General features: G+C 38.7%; 1 protein-coding gene across 3 annotated transcripts in view; it reads left to right on the forward strand.

Moving 5' to 3' along the window:
- The window catches only part of vps13b (vacuolar protein sorting 13 homolog B), a 349,203-nt gene that overhangs the window by 268,722 nt on the left and 68,042 nt on the right, over positions 1-12,439 (forward strand). For all 3 annotated transcript variants that reach the window (XM_077574861.1, XM_077574863.1, XM_077574862.1), the window contains 2 exons: positions 1,496-1,700; positions 5,442-5,626. In XM_077574861.1, the coding sequence (XP_077430987.1) occupies positions 1,496-1,700; positions 5,442-5,626 (390 nt within the window). The remainder of the gene's footprint in view (positions 1-1,495; positions 1,701-5,441; positions 5,627-12,439) is intronic.

The raw sequence follows: 12,439 nt of genomic DNA on the forward strand, positions 1-12,439 counted from the left end.
TTAGTTTGTTAAAAATATGGTTGGATAGGATGTATCAGTGAGCAGCCTTTTTGAAGTCTCTTGAAAGAAGTTCAATCAAATTCCAGTCTGGGCTCTGGCTGGGCCTCTCAAGGACATTCACAGACTTGTCCTGAAGCAACTCCTGACATCTTGGCTGTGTACTCAGACTCGTTGTCCTTCTGAAAGATGAACTGTCGCCCCACTCTGAGGTCAAGAGCGCTCTGGAGCAGATTTTCATCCATTCCCTTAGTTTTTGCCACTGAAAACATCTCCATGAGGCTGGCACCACCTTGTGTCACTGTATTGGTCAGGTGATGAGCGGTGCTTGGTTTCCTTCAAATATAAGACCTTGCATCCGTCCCTGAGTGTTTAATCGTCATCTCATCCGTCCTGCGAATTATGTCTCGCATAGACTGAGATTCCGTCAGGTGCGTGTGGGCAAACTCCTGGCGCACTGCCATGTACCCTTTACTAAATAGTGGCTTCCGTTTGGCCACTCTACCATATAGGTTTGATTGGTGTATTGCTGCAGGGATGGTTCTCCTTCTGGAAGGTTCTCCTCTTTCCATAGAGAACGCTGGAGCTCCCTGACTAAGGCTATTCTGCTCTGATCATTCAGTTTACACAGATGGCCAGCTCTAGTGAGAGTCCTGCTGAACTCCTACATAGAGGCCACTTTGTCCATTGGGATTTTCAGATCAGCAGATTGTTTTGTTTTGTTTTTTTCTTTTCTGTACTTGTCCCCAGATCCGCGCCTCTAGAAACTCCTTTCTTGAATGTCTGCAGTCAATTCTAATGACTTCATGCTTGGTTTGTGCTCTAACATACACAATAGGCTTATACATACATGTGATATATTTTTATTCTTTTTATTATTATTATTATTAATATTTTAATCTTTTATTTCTAATTTCTAAAAATATAACCTTGTTGTCTTCATGGGTCTTGTGTGTAGGAGCTTGAAGTGGAAAGATTTGTTATATTTTTTTATTTTTGTCAATGTAGCAAAATTTGGTAAAGTGTATACTTTCCAAATGCACTGAACTCCCAATTTTTTTTCCGTGGATTAAAAGGACAGCATGTAAAATTGAGTGCCCTCTAGTGGTGAACTAATAGAATGTAACGGCCTAAGATCAAAGCGTGTGCATTTTGAAGCACCACGCTACGATGCCTCAGAGAGACCACAATTCGGGAGCTATACCACCAATTACTGCGTTTGCCTCTCCTCCTTTGGGTGTATGTAGCAGAAAGATGGCATCAGAATACGCCAGCCTCCTGTAAGGCGTGGTTCGACTGATTTACTATAATTAGCGATTATGTGATTATGTGATATAACATATTTTTTTGCATATTATTGAAATTAATAGTGTTTTTTTTTTTTTTTTTAATGAATGAACATTGAAAAATCAAAAAGTTCTACACTGACACTTTAATGTTTACAGCTTCTGTTTTCTCCCCCCACTAAAAATCAAACTATTCTACTTTTGCTTGGCAGGTTTTCTGGGGACAAGAGCATCTAAACTGCCTGAAGCTCGTCGTGGAGCACCTACAATCGTATCACTCTGCACAGAAAGGGGACTGCCCTAAAGCCAAGACGTTCCAGACCCAGCCCCCGCCCTCCCCAGGTTCCACCTGTTCTCGCTCAGAACACAGCTCCGATGACCTGCGAACGGGGCACTTTCAGTACATCCAGGACTCAGGTGAATATTGATCGTACTTGTATCCAAAATGGGGAGAACATACAATAGGATCAAGTTTATTTCAAATTTTTCTATCATCACATTTGGTTCAATTGCAGGTTAAGACATGGCTTCCGCAGGTCATTAAAAAGCATTAAACGTCATTAAATAAATTTTCTTAAATTAAGGCCTTGAATGGCATTTAATGTGTACAGATGTATTAATAATTTTTGCTTTATTTTACATACAATGTTGTGCAAAGGAGTCACTATTTGACAATTTATCAATAATGAATGTGATAAAAGATATATGTGGGGACTGGTGACCAGTTGTAATTTACAATGAACAAAATGGCCTGAAGTCCACAAGTTGCTACATCATACCAATTGCTCTGGATGTGAAAAGAAACGTTCTGTTTCTGTCACCAATGTCCAGCATGAAACACTTATGCCATCTAGTGACAGAAAGTTACCTCAACACAAATCTATGACTTATTGCTTCACACTTTTTAACTTCACATATCTATGAATTATTTACTTTAAAAATAGTGTCAATGAACTAAAAGATACAACCACATTTTTATTATTTGTCCACTTTTATGTTAATTAACAAGAGTATGAAAAACTTGAAACATTATTTATTATTATTATTATTATTATTATTATTATTAAAACAGAATTATGCAATACATTTTCAATTAATTGTGAATTAACTAGGGAAATCATGTGACTAATTATGATTAAAAATTGTATGCGACTGACAGCTCAAATATAAAAAGTGTGTGTATGCGTGTGTGTGTGTGCGCATGCTTGTGTGTGTATATGCAATACGACATGGACATTAAATTTGTTTTAAATAGCATTAAAAAGCATTACATTAGATTTACTGATACCTGCAGAATCCCTCTAACAAACTGACTTTGTGAGCCACTTGTAGAACTCAACATACACATTGACGAATCAAAATCCTGAATGTAAAGAAGTTTGATTTGCCTGCTTCTACTTTAAGTAACATGTTGTTTATTCCCTTTCTTGGTGCTTTGTGTGTGCTGCTCCCAACATGCACACATCGGAACATTATACAAAGAGGATCAAACTCTTCCTTGGCTGTAGACTAGTCATCCACTTTGTCAACTGTGGTTGACTCTTCTTTTTTTTTTCTCACAGTTTTACTCTTGCATCTTTGAAGAATGTATATTGGTAGAACAAGGACGCAAGGAACAATCTGTTTGCAACATGTTGTCTGTCAACAGGCAGAGGAAAGCAGTCCCCAAAGTACAGAGAAGTGCAAGTGCCCCCCAAGGGCTGACAAAGGAATGGAAGGGACTCAGAGAGGGAGAACAAAAACAAAAGGGTCTCTGCTAATGGGACTGAAAGCAAAACCATGAAAGTGTCTGTTTTTGCTTTTGTTTCATCCTCTGTTTGCGGCAGACTAATACGTCGGCCTCTTAACATGAAAGAAACATTTGCCCACATACAGATTTTGCTACTCCTTGAAATGTGTTCTCTACAAAGAGTATCAATTTTGTACCCCCAGGGGACAAACTATTTTTCCCCAAATAAACATTTTTTCCAAAGGACTTGGATCCGAAACAGCAGCCACAATTTGATTCAAACACCACTCAAAGGTTTCAAACCATGTCATCCAGCTTTTTCAGGTGCTTGGCACGGTTCAGTCAATGACTGTTTACAGAAAAAAAAAGTTTACTCAACCCCTCTGTTTACGCTGTATATATTGCTTCTTAGTCGCATAAACATTCTGAAAGCCTGGAAACATCTATGTTTTGTTTTGGGTTGCATGGAAACACCTAAAAATGCATCACCCTCACATTTTACAATCTCTGGTCAAAGTCCAGATCCGATTTTTATTCTCAATGCATAAATGAGATCTGACAGGGACTGACTAAAAGCAAAAGGACATACTTTTCCCTCAGCAGAAGAAACAAAAGGCACATAATTAGCCCTGCAGCACCTTTTAATGTAATATTTTCTTTGAAAATTTAGTAACGACTGAAAATGTAACAAAATAGCTTTTTCTTAGATGATAAATGTAGTAAAACCCAATAATGTAATAATTTGACCAATAATGTAATAAAAATATCCTGACTGATAATGTAATACCATTTTTACAGAGATTACAGTAATTTCTGGACTATAAACTGCTACTTTTTTTACTTGCAATCTGCGGCTAATGCAAAGGTGCGTCTTATTCATCAGATCACAAGGGGGCGCACTATAAAGGAAGCGCAAGAGTGTCAGGCAGAGCAAAACAAACTAAGTGAGCCCAAATACAGTAGGAGAGACAGAACGAGACAATTGGCGCCCTCATTATGGGAAAGAAAGTAGCGGGAACCCGGTGCGGTAACATTAAAACACCTGCGGCTTACAATCGTTTGCGGCTTATATGTGTAACAAACTCGAATATTCCCCAAATTTAGCTAGCGCGGCTTATAGTCAGGTGCACCTTCTAGTCTAGAAATGACTGTAGATTATTTGAAATTTATTACATTGTTAGGTTCATATATTGTGCATGCATAGCAAAAATATATTTTTTTGCTGTTAAATGTTTCAGAGTTGATATAAAACCCACAAGTTTATTTGAAACACTGATTTAAATGGAGGTCAGTGTTGGAGTTAGTCGATTTATTCAGTGTTAAACCAACTCTGCATAGACCAAATTAAAGGGTAACTCAACACTAAATCAATCTTTTTTGTTTGGTGCCATCTTATGGTTAAGCACTGGGATAAACTTAATTTGGCTGTTTATCCTCTCATTATGGGCTCTGCACACAAAAGGGGACGTCACTCACTCTTAATTTATTTCCTATGGAAGCAGGGCAACGAGGTACGTATTTCACTGTCGCTTGTCGCCTCCCGTGCGTCGAGCCCAATACGCGAGAAGTGGCCGACTATGTCACTTGTGGACCGTGACGTAGTCGCCCCCCACCACCCACCGGCTCAGTCTCGTACACGCCTCCTTAGCAAGTTGCTGCTGTCAATCACAGCCAGACCCCGCCCAACCCTCCCCCCATTCGCAACCCAACGCTCCTCCAGGCAAGCGCCAATTTCAATTCTTAGTGAGGGGTGGAGCAAGATTCAGATTTCCTGTTGAGCTCTTTTTTTAATCTCACTTATTTGTTTGTGATTGGTATATCACATCAACACCTTAAATATGAAATAGAATTTGATATAAAATTGTTTTATTTATTAAGAGGGGAGAAATCCAAACCTATCTGATCCCATGTGAAAAAGCAATTCCCCCTAATACTGTAGCTAGTGGTCCCACCCTTGGCAGTAATAACTTAAATGGTGTTTGTGGTAAATGATGCATCTTTTGCATCACTGTGGAGGAATTTTGTGCTACTCTTTTTTTCGCTGAATTTTTTAAACTCAAGTCATATTGGAGTGTTTTAGAGCCTGAACTGCTTATTTAAGGTCATACCACAGCATCTTTCAGAGGTCTCACTATTTATTTCTTCATTTATGTATTCATTCACGTATTTACTAATTATAACTTAGGATGTTTGATACCGCTTTTTTTTTTTAGACCTAAACCAGTACTAGTATTCAACTCTTCAGTAGTCATTGATACTGATACCAATTACCAATAACATTAGTGCTTTTGATATATAAACCCCCCTTTACAAAAAAAAATAAAAAATTTAAGAAAGACCTATATATACAGTGTTCGCTCCTATTTTGTTTGTTCTTCTGTTACTCATGTTGTTATTATTATTATTATTATTATTTTACTTTTCAACAGCTTCCCAAAGATGGCCAGGACCACATGAGGTTGTGTTCTACGGTGAAACAGAAGATAGCCCGGGACTAATGCTGTGGAGGTATCCTGAGCCTCGTGTCCTTACCTTCATCAGGATAACGCCGGTTCCTTTCAACACCACGGAAGACCCAGAAATCAGTATGGCTGACCTAGGAGACGCCTTGCAGGTAAAAATGGGAAAACGGTTGATTTTAACTCTTTGACTCCCAAAAACGTTAAATGACATTTAATAAAATCCTACGGAGGAGCGCCAAAGACGTTCACCAAGTTGTTGTTTTTTTGTTTTGTTTTTTAAACGGGTGGAGGAAAGCCTTGGCCAGCTGTGCTGAAAGTATCAAGCGGATCTAGTTAGTATAATGCCTATTTTTGGCCCCTAGATGGCAGCGATGACTCTCTTTGGACAAGATTGGGTAGGCGTCAGTAGAAGACGTGAGGCGGAGCTAGAGTGTTGAGGGGACAATGGCTGTGGAAGCCATAATGGCGACCGATTGCAAGCAGCTCACGCTTGAGCATTTTTTTCAAAGACGAAAAGCATCAACCAATGCTAAAGAGCACATTGATGACGACGATGATGACGATGGTGACTCCGAGGTTGACGCGTTGACGCGGCGGCTATGATCACGTCATAAAGCCTCACCGGCTAGCGATGCTAACGCCGGAAAACGCGGAGCACAACCGAGCACGCTCGGGCGGACGCTCAGGCGGACGTTCTATCAGACGACGAGTCCAATGCATATTCATCGGAGGAGTGGGTACAGTCTGATCACGGAGAAGACACTGGTTCTGGACTACGATGCCACCATGAATGGAGTGGATACGATGGATCAGAACATCTCTTACCACCCGGTATAGGAACAGAAGGACATGAGGAAGCCAGACGTAACACCACCGTAATGTCACCGTATCATGATCCTGAGAGTAAAAAAAAGCCAGCAAGAAAGTGTAGCGTCTGCATGCTAAGGGGCCATCGCAGTGAAACTAATCTGTTGTGCAAATCCTGCTGCGTCGCCTTGCACGCAGGGGAGTGTTACAAAAAGAAAAACTGTATTTGAAACATCCACACAATTGTAAATAGTACCACGGTTGCACACATTTGTAAACAGTTTGCCAAATTGTTTTGTCAAATTGTTACACTGTTGAATGTAAATAAAGGTATTTTGCTATCAAAAAACACGTTTTCATTGTTGGTGGTAGTGTTTTACAGAAGTAAAGCACTGTTTAGGTGTATGTGGCATCATTCATGGGGAAAAAAAAGGTGTCAAATTCACTAGAGTGCATGAAATAATATCGTTTCACAAAATGCTTGATTTCTCCGTTTTTTGTTTCAAAACAGAGCATTTGGGTGAAACTAACCATTTTCTATTGTTGATTACTGAAAAACGGAATAAGGTAGAAACAAACTTCTTTTTTCTGATGAAATTTGGTAGTATGTGTGTTTCCATAGTCCAAACACAAAATTTTCTGTGGACCTTGAAAGATCAGTCAAAATGCTTAAATCGGCTGGCCCTGACAGCATCCCTTTTCTGAAAACGTCTGGCAGTCAAAGAGTTAAAGAAAAAGTCATTATGTCTATGAATGTCCAACACAATATGTATGGTTCTGACCCGGCAGTTCAACCTGTCTGTTCACGCCAAAATTGGTCTCATTGGAGCATCTGTAGGTGGGCATGCCAAAGTGACCTATCATAGAATGACGTATTCTTACCCAAACACAGACGTATATCACATTATCAACGATGACACATCTGGAGGATGTGAAGAGTGACGGTGTGTTCTGCATCTACACATTATATATTATCTGTCTTGGAGTCGTGCTGCTAAGACGAAAGTGGTAGGGGCCGACACAGCAGAGATAATCCAAAAAGTTCCTTCACTGCTCCTTGCCCAACATCATTCACAGTGAACTACAAATAAATTCTCCAGGCTGGGCTTTGTGCCAATGCAATTCTTATGATGATCTGAGTTTGGAGAGACCCACACCTTACATGTTATTGAATGACACGGAGCCCCGCTGTCCCTCCAAACATGTAATGTACGGTGAGACAGCTGTGAAAGTCATCTTACATGCACTGGCGTGAAAAGCCAGGTGTCTTCAAACCCAGATGAGGTTATGTTTTTGGCAGGCTGTTGCAGCTACTGAGTCTACTAAAGTTCGGTGAGGGATGAGACATCCCGTCTTTTTCTCAATCACTAGTTTTACACGTTCCAATGCACCAGCTCCCTTTCCGGCATAATTATTTTGAAGGGCATGTCCCACTTTCTTTTCTCCTTTGTATTTGACGTAGGAACATATTGATACTTTTGACAAAACAATTTGACCCCATCTCGTGTTTTTTTTTTTTTTCTAGACTAAAGTGTTGTTCTATGAATGTAAGATGGACCAGCATACTGTATATAGAGCAGGGCCCACAGCTGTAAAATCAGAAATGAGCAAAGCTCCAAGTCTCGAGCTGATTGGCCTCATACAGAGTTACAGATGAAGGAGGCAGAATGATATTCAGCCTGAGAGAGTGGTTGATTGGAATAGATATCAAGGATGATTAGGGGAATTTAGAAGTGAGACTAAGCAAGAGGCAGGAGATAAAGATAATATTTTGATTACCTCATTTAGTGACCTGAGAGTGTGAAAATATTAGAAACACTTCTCACACTGATGTGTTGCAGTTGTAAACTTTTCCCAACTAGAATCACAAGAACTAACTTATTGTTTTTTTTAATACCTACCAGTACCTACCTAACCCAATACCAAAATTAAACATGATTTTTTTTCTAATACATAATTTTTTATACAGATCTTATGTTGGGTCTCATTAAATTGTGCAACCTATCATTATTTTTTGTGGAAGACACATATTGTATGTTTATTCGCATTTTTTATTTATTTTTTTTATTTAACTCATTCACTCCCAGACATTTTCACTGAAGAAACCCCCTTCGCTCTTGGCTATTTTACTGGATTTTGACTGATTTTGCAAAGTCCACAGAATATTCTGTTCTACTGCTATAAAAACATGGAACCTACAAATGAAAGATTAGAGTCTCTTCTTTCATCAGGAAAAAAAGTAGATTTGTATCTGTTTACATTTTGCAGCAATTAGCTTTAGAATATAGCTAAGTTTCATCATTATTCACAAACTTGTTGAAAACACTGGGAAAAGAGCTGTTCTCTTATACTCTGCTGCCACCTGCTGGGCGTTTTTGTAATAACTACCATTGTTTTAAGCAACTTTTTCATGTCATAAGCTGTATCAAAGCCTTCTGTATGCGCTTGCATAAAACACACACACACACACACACACACACATAAAAAACAACCCCAAAAACATAAAAAAAAATTGGGGAGTGCAGGTCAAAGTATTAAAAAACATATTATATGTTTTTGGTTTGAATGGTTAAATGAGTTAAATTATATATATATATATATATATATATATATATGGATATATATATATGTATATATATATATATATATATATATATATATATATATATATATATATATATGGATATATATATATGTATATATATATATATATATATATATATATATATATATATATATATATATGGATATATATATATATGGATATATATATATATATATATATATATATATGGATATATATATATATGGATATATATATATATATATATATATATATGGATATATATATATATGGATATATATATATATATATATATATATATATATATATATATATATAGATATACATATATATATATGGATATATATATATATATATATATATATATATATATATATATAGATAGATATATATATATATATATATATATGGATTTTCGCTATTTCCTAGTCCCTATCCCACACGAATAACAGGGGCCCACTTTGTTTAGTTCTTGGGACAAAAAGTTCATGCTGACCGTTTTGTGTCCACAACAGCAACATTTTAGGTGAGCAAGACTATTGGTACAGGTGGACTTTAAAGGGATTACATTTAGTGTGACTGCTTAATGGTTTTGTTTGTGACAGAAAAAATGGTTTTAATCAACCTTGCATGCAAGTTTGTTAAATTATTATGTTATGCACATGAGTTTGTTGCCCCCTGCTTTCTGACACCTTTTCAAGGACTGCATGCCACGTGTAGGATCCCTCATCTCTGTTGATTTTCCTCGGGGCTTGTCTCTGATCTCTGGCTTCTTTAATCCAGTTGTGCTATTTTGTTACTTTCAACACGGATGACTTTGATGTTTTCCCAGTCTGTGATGTGTTTTTTCTCTCTTGCAGTGGTCATTAATGGCTGATTGATTTTTTTGTCTTCTGTGCTCTTTTTCTTTCATATCACGTGTGTCTTTTTGCTGTTACCTTTCCGTATTACTTTTTCACATCGTAGTGTCGGTGGCGGCACGGTGGATGACATGTTAGCACGTCCGCCTCTCAGTGCAGAGGACGTGAGATCGAGTCCGGGCTTCAGCCTTCCTGGGTGGAGTTTGCATGTTCTCCTCGTACCTGCGTGGGTTTTCTCCGGGTGCTCCGGTTTCCTCCCACATTCCAAAGACATGTTAATTGAACACTCTAAATTGTCCCTAGGTGTGATTGTGAGTGTGAGGGGTTGTTCGTCTCTGTGTACCCTGGATTGGCTGGCAACCAGTTCAGGGTGTACCCCGCCTACTGCCCGAAGCCGGCTGGGATAGGCGACCCTTGTGAGAAATAAGCGGTTAAGAAAATGGATGGATGGATGCCCTGTCTTTATCTCCAATTGTATCTCTATTTTGACCTTTGGGGTGTACCGCCCGCTATGTGTTAAGTGTTTTGTTTGGCTTTACTGAAGTGTTTACATGGTGTTTTCTCATGGCGCTAGGGTACCCTTTATGTTAACGACGACCAAGGGAGTGGATTTTGGGTGGATCAGGTGGTTTTATGTTTCCTTCCTTATGTATTATCATCCTTGAAGGGTTTTAACTCTTGCTTTTGGAGTCCCTTTCTTTTCCTCAGTGGAGAACTTATTCAGTTTTTTTGTTTTTGTTTATGCATGTTTTTGAACATTTCCTCCGTTTGTCTATTGCATTGTGTTGCATCCATGATTATTGGTGAATCTTTTGTCTGCTGGGAGTTTGAGATTGTCCCATGAGTGGTAGTGATATCACGATATGATATGAAACACCTACCGTACAATATAACAGTATATCATACAGATCATGGATTTATGTTTGGGCTGATGATGTGCAAGGTGTTCCTGATTTGTGCAAATCAAAGATCTTCTCTTGTCAGGTCTGTACTGAGCTGATTGCATTTGTCGTGATCATCAACGTCATTAACATCAGTTGGAAGGCAGGCCTCGGCCTTGTCAAGTTAAAACATCTTGGAATGTTTTACATAATCTTATGACACGATCTTTAACTCACTCCTGTCTCTCTTTTAATTTAAGAGAAATGTGTTACTGTATATATCTGATTTTGCTGCATCCAAATGTATAAACCCTTTAAGAGCAATGCCCTTTCAACACCTAATGTAGGTAATTAGTACATAAACTGCCGATACCCCAAATACCAAGTTGATGGAATTATTAACATACACGAGACTACTTATGAGTTATGTGCGAAAATGAGTTATGCGGCAAGAAATGCAACCTGTGGTTGATGAACATGTGTTTTCCACATTTGCTAATCCCCCTGTCATCTTGGCTTGTTTCTGGCCTAAAATAAGTCTGTTAAACAAATGATGAGTGTTTCATTCAAGTGTTGAAAGGAGCAGGTTCTGAGCCCCCATCGATTACTGAAACCGCCTTTGGGTAATGTGAAATGGCGAGATAATTTATCTCTCCAGAATCCATGTTGGATATGATAGAGCCCACTGTGTAATAAGCCCTGAGAAAGTCATAGAAAAAGAAATCACAGCGAGCTTTAGCTGTGAGCTAGCTAAACATGCTCAAGGTATATAGTGGGCAATAAACATTATTTAGGAGGCTGTGGGTGAATGGCCTTGATGCATGTTTCTCCATTTGAAAAACACATGACCTTTTCAAAGAAATATGATTGTGAAGTAATCATAATTTATTGGCTTTCTTGCTTTTGGTGTTACACAGCCCAACTTGCCTTAGACTTGTGTCCAAATACTCACATCAGACTGTCAGTTGTGTGCGAGCACAAGGCTTAGGTTCAAGGGGGTTATTTGAACTGGACCCCTCAGTCATCAGCCAAAAGTCATTGTGATCCCAGATGTAATAGATTCAAGCCTCTGGCCAACAAGCAGCTAGCATTACTTTATGCAGAAGTGCAGATGTTTTAATTATTTCACTTCCTCCCAAGACCAGCAAAAAATGAAAAGAGTCAAAGGACGGAAATGCAGCCATAAAAAACACAAATGATTTGGTTTCTTTTCCAAAAAGAATTTAACTCACTTTGCATCTAGACACTACAGAGTGAGGGGGGGAAACCAAGGCAGTCATTATTTCTCAGGCCTCTAGAATTACCACGGAGCCACACAGAGATGTAGGCTGATAGATTTTGAGAAATGTAAAGTGAGAGGCGTAGGAAAAGAAAAAGAAATAAGGAGCAAAGAGAGCTGTCTTGTAATTCCTATCGCTCGCCTACCTGTCATGTCAAAGATTTTCTGAAAATACTTCTTAAGGAGTGATTGCAAGTGGACAAAATGGCATCCATGTTTTCACTCTTCCCTCATTCTATTTGTCACCGCCACAAATCTGCTGCTGATGTGCTCCCTGTCTTTACTACTTTGCTGAATAGATGAAGGTAAGGACTTGTAGTTGTGAGCCATACCTCTTGCATGTCCCCAGAGCAGATCATATTTATAAAATCCAGTTCCCCTGCATTTAAATAGTTGTGGTTTCCCAACAAGTTCCAGTGTCGTCCAGTGGGAATTCCAAAGTACTACTTTTCCGCAGTCGTATTACTGCTTACAATATTTTCACACACAGATGAAGGAAAGTGGCAGGATGAAGGGAGTTAGATCAGGAAATTGACAGATTTCTGATAGAACCT

Source organism: Vanacampus margaritifer, chromosome 9 (genome assembly GCF_051991255.1).
Source record: "Vanacampus margaritifer isolate UIUO_Vmar chromosome 9, RoL_Vmar_1.0, whole genome shotgun sequence".
NCBI classification, from domain to species: domain Eukaryota; kingdom Metazoa; phylum Chordata; class Actinopteri; order Syngnathiformes; family Syngnathidae; genus Vanacampus; species Vanacampus margaritifer.